The following is a 7,860-nucleotide window of genomic DNA, read 5'->3' on the forward strand; positions in this document are numbered from 1 at the left end:
AAAATAATCAAGAGACTCCCTAGGGCCACCATTGCCAGATACTCATGGGAAGAACAAGGGATACATAAAGAAACTTGGCAACTTCTCCAAACCAAACCCTCCTACCCCAAACCTTAAAAAAAGCAAGCCTGCCATTTTGCATGGAAACTCAGTAATCAGTGTGGCCCACACGGAGCCAGTTTGTTTGGTGCCAAGTTTATAAATCTTTGGTCACAAATAGCATATATTCAGAAAACTGGATCAAAATTAAGTCCAGGGCTGGGGATGTAGCTCAAGCGGTAACGCGCTTGCCTAGCATGCGCGGGGCACTGGGTTCTATGGAATGTGAGTGGGCTACTAGCAACTTGTGCAGTAGACTCAGCACCACATAAAAATAAAATAAAGATGTTGTGTCCACTGAAAACTAAAAATTAAATATTTAAAAATTCTCTCTCGGGCTGGGGATGTGGCTCAAGCGGTAGCGCGCTCGCCGGGCATGCGTGCGGCCTGGGTTCGATCCTCAGCACCACATACAAACAAAGATGTTGTATCTGCCAGTAACAAAAAAAAATAAATATTAAAAAATTCTCTTTCTCTCTCTCTCTCTCTCTCTCTCTCTCTTTCTCTCTCTCTCAAAAAATAAAAATAAAAATTCTCTCTCTTCTCTCTCTCTCTTTAAAAAAAAAATAAGTCCAAATGACTCCATGCATCCATGAAAGATATTCAGTTTTATGTTTTATTTAGAGACATGGTCTCACTGAGTTGCTTAGCACCTCACTTTTGCTGAGGCTGGCTTTGAACTTGAGATCCTCCTGCCTCAACCTCCTGAGCTGCTGAGATTATAGGTGTGTGCACCACCCAGCAACTACTCAGTTTTTACTGACCTCAAACATTCAGCATGACAAAAGAGGCAAGTGGGCAGTATTTAGGGGTTCCTGATGCTTAGTTCTCAGACCATAACATAGCTAAAAGACATTCTCATGACCCTCCTTACAAATTTGTCATATACTAGCAAGAATTGAATCCTCAACCAAAGCCCTAGGAAATGGGCTTGAGTCCACTTGCACAAGTTTTACAGCAGTCCACTCACATTCCATCTGCAAGGGGAAAGGTGATGAAGACCCTGGAGACCCCAGCAGTACTTCTCCATAGGACTTCCCAGAAAAGCTTTGTAGATTGATTGCTGTAATGGGAAGGGCAGCAGAGCCTATGATATTCATATCTCTACTTGAATAGATACCTTATTTTTATCAGCAGCCATTCCAAAATCTGCACATCTGTGTTCCACAAACATATCGCTCTCAACAAAGCTGCCAGGGTCCAGCAAGAGACTGATCCGCTCCCTGGCAGTGAGCTTTCCCTAAAACACAACAAAGATCATTCAGTGATGTCATTGCGGACTTAGTGTTATCAGCTTTTTTGCTGCTGTGAACAAAAGACCTGAAAAGAACAATTTTAGAGGAGGAAAAATTTATTTGGGGATCATGGTTTCAGAGGTCTCTGTCCAAGGTGGCCAACTACATTGCTCTGGATTCAAGGTGAGGCAGAACATCATGGCAAAAGAGTGTGGTGGAGGAATACAGCCCAGAAGATAGCACCAGGATGCAAAGAGCGTGAGCGTGTGCTCCCGCACCTAAGCTCTACTTTCCAGGAACAAAATATGTATACCAAAGGCACATCCCCTCTAACCACACCCTACCCCTGCCTAGTTACCACCCAGTTAATCCCAATCAGGGGATTCATGTACTGATTAGGTGAAGGCTCTCATAACCCATAATTTCACCTGTAAACTTTCTTGCATTGTCTCACACATGAGCTTTTGGGGGACACCTCACATCCATACCATAACAGTAAGTAAAGTAAGAGCTGTTGGCCAAGACAAGGTTTGCCCCTTCATGTTGATGTGAAAGCCTCCATTGCAACTGAAGTAGCCAAGATAGACAGGTGTTATTCATAACCTTTATTTCAAACAATGAGGAAAGCAGGGTAGAGATAGAGTACTGTAGGAGCCACCTGACAGCAGAAGGTAAATAAGGAAGGAGGAGGAGGAAAAGGTGAAGAGAAACAGGAGTAGGGAGAACCTGACCCTGGAACAAGATAACTAGTTCCATTAACAGTGGAGATCTGAGGGGCCTTAAGAAGAACAAAGAAAGGGCTAGGGTTGTGGCTCAGTGGTAGAGCGCTCGCCTCGCCTGTGCGAGGTCCTGGGTTCGACCCTCAGCACCACATAAAAATAAACAAACAAAATAAATGTATTGTGTACACATAAAAAATAAATATAAAAAAAAAGAAGAAGAATGAAGAAGCAGAAGACAGGAAACCAAAGCAGGCTTAGTGAAAGTCAGAGTCCATATTCTCAGGTTTAGAGGCTCCTTCTAGGGAAGCCTACAGGAGTTCACCAGGCTCAACCCCTCCCTCCTGTCCTCAGGCTTCCACCCCAAGGGCACACAACTTCCTGGTTCTCCTCCTGCCACCAAGATGGGCTTTTCCTTTTCCTCTTACTACCCTACATTGGGAACCCTGCTTAGGGACACCACAGTGTTTGTGTGTTGGGGTGGGGGTTGCTGAGTAAAATGGAAATGGGGCAGAGTGCTAAAGAGCTCATGTGAGAAGTTAAATAAAATAAAATGCTTCTCAGAGTTGAGGTTAAAGTCATTACTCTACCAAGGGCCTCCACTCCTTGGTCTCCCAAAATCTCAACAGAAGCCAAATATCCTGATCCACCATACTTCCCCCACCAAAAAAAATCTCAAACTGGCTATTTTTCCCCCTTAAGAAAAAAGAAGCCAAAGCCAGTAAGGGTGTATTAAAACAAACAGCCAATCCTTTACACTGTTGTGTAAAGCAGAAGTCTGGGGGATAACAATTTGGCAATATATACATATACAGAATTTTTAAAATATTCATACCCTTTGACCCACTAATTCCATTTCTAGGAAATCTACCCTATGGAAATAATCCAAAAATAGTTTAACTTCGGGTGGAAGCCTGCCTCATGACTAAATAAATCAGTTTGGCAAGAGGAAAACAGCTCTGGAGGCTGCATCTTAACCAACAGCAGGATCTGCCTGGGAAGGGATAGAGAAATGTTCCAGGAAGAAATTGTGCAATAGGGCCGACAGAAAGAGGGTTCAGGAACACTGACAGGCCTCTCCAGAGGTTAAACTAAACAGCAGCCTTTCTTCGGCTAAATGACCCACACAACTGATCTCTTGAAGGTCGACTGTGATTCTCACCTCAAAACCTGGGCGGAGGATGACAATGCCTAAGCTCTCAGTCCCAGAGTAGCCTGCACATCCCCAGAAAAGCTGCCTGCTCCCTATCCATGCTGTGACCCTCAAGATGCTGACCTGGTCTTCTGTGCCACAAGTTCCCCGAGCGCTCAAACACTCCACGCCAGGCTAATGTGACCAAGTTACTTCCCCTCCCACACGCCTCGATTTTCCTGTTTTTACTATAAAGAATGAACCTGCCACCACTCTTTCACGGGGCACGAGAAGAATAAGCAGATCTTTTTAATTGACTGTCGTCGCTTCCCTATGTCTACATTAACAATAAGATGGGGGGGGCAGGATTATTACCATCTTCTATTTAAGGTAAATTGATTCCTACAGACTAACTTTTGCCCAAAAACTTTATAGTTAAGTGGTAAGCTGGTTGGAGCCCATCCAAGTCGGTCTAAAATTCCAAGGAGATGGCAGCGTGTGACAAAGCCCACAGAGGATCATTCTGGTTTTACCCGCCGCCTGGCGAAAAAAGCCAGGTTCTCCAGGTGAACGTTCTCGCCGCGCCCCACCCGGCACCACGCGGATTGGCTGGGAGGCCTCGGGCGCTGCGAGCCGAGCGCGCTGTGATAGGTCGCCCGCAAAGGGGCGGAACTCGCTCAGCCAGCTGTCTGGACTCACTCGCTTATGCTGCGCATCGATGCGATGCTGGCCTCCTCCCAGCAGCGCGGCGCGGCGTTTGTTTTCAATACGCTCGTTAACGGAGACAGGCTGGCTGCAGAGGCTGCGGATCGCAGTGCGCAGACCACTAGCTATAACGCTGAGCCTTGCTCCGGCCGCCGCCACCCTCATTGCCGCCGCCATATTTGCTCTGCCGTAGAGCCTCCGAGCGGCGCACTTGAGTACGCATGTGCAAAAGGCAGGGACACCGCGGAGTTTGCGCCTGCGCAGCGTCAGTAGGACGTCGGGAACCTGGAGGGTGGACTCCAGCGCGCCCTTGAGAATAAGGGCTGCCAGTTGGAGCCCCAGGCTCCTACAGGGTTATGCAGACAACAGATATAGGACAGGCTCTCCGATCTTGTGTCCTCTTGGCTACGCAAAGGAGGGAATTAATTCTTGCTTTTCTTAAGCCATGTAGACCCCTAGCTTTGTCGACCTACTTCCTCCAGAAAATGAATAGATGGTAAGCTTTAACCAACATTTATTGAACCCTGTGCCATGGGTTATCTTTGGCACTTTCCATGCACTGGTTTGTACTAATGCACAAATTCACAGAAGAGGCTAAATGAAGCACAGAGAGGTAGAGTGATATGACCTAGAGCCAAGATGGAAGTTGTGGCAGAATCAGGATTCAGACTCAGAAACATTGTGCCCAGTATTGAGCCCAGAACCCTTAGCTTATAATGAGTGGGTCTCTAAGAGGACCCTGGTTTTTAGCCGGAGAGATAGATATTGATGATACTCGGTGGCACACGCCTGTTATCACTCGGCTTGGGAGGCTGAGGCAGGAGGATTGCTATTTCAAACCCAGCTTCAGCATCTTCGCGAGGCCCTGTCTCTAAATAAAATATAAAAAAGGGCTGGGAATGTGGCTCAGTGGTTAAGTGACCCCTTGGTTCAATACGTAGTACTAAAAAATACATTTAAATTTTTTAAAAGATAAGGTAAACTTTTATTCAGGAGCATTGTGGTGGATGAAAGGACGACTGCAATGGGGTTTTGCAGTGGCAATAGATTAGGCTCAACTCCAAATATAACAAAGAAAAGGGAGGATTTATAGCTAAGGAGCAGGGTGGAGGGTCAATGGATGGAAAATTACTAGGAGGAACATCAGGGATAGGGGAGAATCTGACTGAACTTATCATTCTTGCTGAAGGCAAGCTAGGGTTGCTTACACATCCCCTGGGGGATCGTGAAGTATGCACAACCTGATCAGATACTAAGGTCAGAGGATTCTAGTTGAACTGACCTAACAGGATTCTTGTTAAAACTGGACTCTATAGGGAAGGACATGGGAGCCCAAGGTCAGCTTTATTCAAAAGAGCTCAGTAAAGCCTGACCAAAGTTTGGTCAAGGAAAAGAATCTTCTCCACACAACAGCTTCAGCACCACCTGGGAGCACGTTGGAAATGCAAACTCTCAAATGCTCAGACTTCATTGCAGACATAATGAATCAAATTAGGGTTGGGGCCAGTGATCTGTTTTAGCTGATGACCCTTAGTTAATTTTTATGCTTGCTAGAATTTAAGAACCACTGCTCTAGGGATTTGAAACGAACTGTGGAGAGTTTGTCCATCTCTTTCCCCAGCTAACAGGCAGGTCTTTGAGGCAAAGTACAAGGTGCATATTTCTCATTCTTAACCTCGAAAACTGCTAATGTTGATCATTAACCCTTCTAAGATCCAGCTCACAGCGAGGGCCTTCATAAAGTCCAAATTCTGGCCTGAGACTTTTTAACATTAATGGTGTTCAGTTAAGCATTTTTGAGCACCTATGTGCCAAGAACTGAATATCACTAATTGTGTTTCCAGAAGTAAGAATTGTGCTCTTAGATACACATGGAGCTGAAGGTCAAAGGCCTGAAGTCTTCTGGCTAGACAAAGCCCACCTACATCTGTCTGGCTCCACAGTGGTACTTTTGGTATTTCATTTGTGTCCCTGCTTTAAGGATCACACCAACCTAGAAAGGGAGACAAAAATTGACCATGAGAAAATGGGAGAATTTGAGCAATACTGAGTGTGTCAAGGAAAAGAATCTGAGAAGATAACTGCCTGCCAGGAACAAGAACAGTGTGAGCAAAAGCCTGGCATGTTCAGATTCATACTCATACAATTGGTTGTGTACCCAGCTTTTAGGGGAATGGAGGTAAATGAGACTGGAAAGGGACAATGAAATTAGATTGTGAAGAGTTTTGCCATCTCCTGAGTTGGGACTTTATTTGGGCAAGGGACAGTGGGACCCCTTGTCCAACAGCCTTGTAGGTTCCAACTCTAAAGCTCATCCTGTGTCAAGACTGGTTAGCTCTTCCCAGCAAGAGGGAAGGGACTGCCCCCAGCTGTGGACCCTGTACTTGGAACAAGGTTAAACACATAGGAGGCCTTCACAATACATTTGTGAAGTTAAATTGAGCTAACAAATAAGCAAGTGCACATGGGTCTGAAGGTTTTACCTACTCCTATACCTGCTTTCAGGCTCTAATTAGGTGTTATCCCCTCCAGCCAGTCTATCCTGATCCCCACTCTGCCTGGGTAGGGTAAGCATTGGTCCCTTAGGACCAAGGGATTTTTTTTAACTTAAACCAGTTCTTAGCAGAAAGCTCAACACAGAAGGGTTCACTGAACCTAACTGCTCTAACTAGTCCTTTCTCTCTCCCCTTCCTCTTTCTCCTTATATTAGTCTGTTTTTTATTACTATAATGAAATGCCTAGGGTGGGTACTTTATAAAGAAAAGAGGTATATTTTGGCTCACAGTTTTGAAGGCTAGAAGACAAAACAGCTTGTTAAGAGCCCACAAGGTTGCATCACATCATGGCAAGAGCATATTTAATCTCTATGTGGTCTCTCTCCCTCTCCTTAGAAAGCCACTGGAATTCAATCATGGGGCTCCTCACCGCAGGAGCCACTTCCAGAGGCCCAACCTCTAAACCATAATTAAGTTTCTCTCCTCTTAATACTACTGATACATGACTAGGGGATTAAACTCCTGTGTGAGTTTGGAGGGCACAAATCATATTCAAACCACAGACCCTCTTCCCCTTCTTCTTCCTCGCTGCTCTAGTGGCTTACGGTGGGCATTCCATAATTTTATAGACCTGCATGTCCCAACCTGGGATTGGGTGGGAGGGCTAAGGGAAGGGTTGAACTATCCAGGAATTACCCTTTGACTTGATCTGGGTTGTGTTCCTGTCCTTAGTCCTCCTCTGTTTTGAGTTATTTCTCCACTGTAAGACAGAAGTATCACCATGATCTGTATTTAGTTTTCTTTCTTTGTAAGACAATAGAGCTAAAAATGGAGTCAGAATACCTGGCTGCAAACCTTGTTCCTACTCTGAATTCCTAGGTAACAGGGTAATTGGCGTCTGAGCCTCAAGGCCCTGTGTAAACATGAAGAGTTTCCATGAAGGATAGTCTTTGAAACCCCTGTGTTCTGACCTCTCACCCACGACTTAATGATAAGAGACCAGTCATTCAAGCCAGACCATCCTGAGTTCCAGCTCTTTCAGTGACCACTGTGTGCTCTTGAATAATTTGGCCTCAGTTTCCTCTTCTATAAAATGGGAATAACAGTTCTATTTCATAGAGTTTTAAGGTTTAAGTGTGAAAATGTCCATAAAACTCCTAACATAATGCCTGGCAAATGTGAAATGCTTGTTAAATGTTACTCACTAGATTAGCAGTGGTTTTTTTGAAGTAGTCTTATCCATCTGAAATTCTTATGAATACTCTTCAGAGTGGAAGGAGGGTGATACAATTCATGGTATTTGTTTACATGGTTTTGTTTACCTCAAGGAGTGAGGGTGGACAGTGCAGTGAGATTTTCTGGTCACTCCAGCCTCATTAGTGACTGCTTTCAGCAAGAATGAGTATGATGGAAAGAAGGAGCAAATGGAACAAGTCTCACATATTTAGTCTAGGGCTTCAGAAGGACAGCTGCCA

At 45.0% G+C, this 7,860-nt stretch overlaps 1 protein-coding gene across 1 annotated transcript in view; it reads right to left on the reverse strand.

Annotated features, from left to right (window-relative positions):
* Positions 1–4,117, reverse strand: part of Pccb (propionyl-CoA carboxylase subunit beta) — a 65,753-nt gene extending 61,636 nt beyond the window's left edge. The window contains exons 1-2 of the mRNA XM_015487018.2: positions 3,885–4,117; positions 1,220–1,339 (exon numbers count right to left, since the gene is read on the reverse strand). Of these exons, the coding sequence (XP_015342504.1) occupies positions 1,220–1,339; positions 3,885–4,067 (303 nt within the window). The 5' untranslated portion in view covers positions 4,068–4,117. The remainder of the gene's footprint in view (positions 1–1,219; positions 1,340–3,884) is intronic.
* Positions 4,118–7,860: the final 3,743 nt, after the last annotated feature.

The sequence above is a fragment of the Marmota marmota genome, unplaced genomic scaffold (assembly GCF_001458135.2).
Source record: "Marmota marmota marmota unplaced genomic scaffold, marMar, whole genome shotgun sequence".
Classification (NCBI taxonomy): Eukaryota; Metazoa; Chordata; class Mammalia; order Rodentia; family Sciuridae; genus Marmota; species Marmota marmota.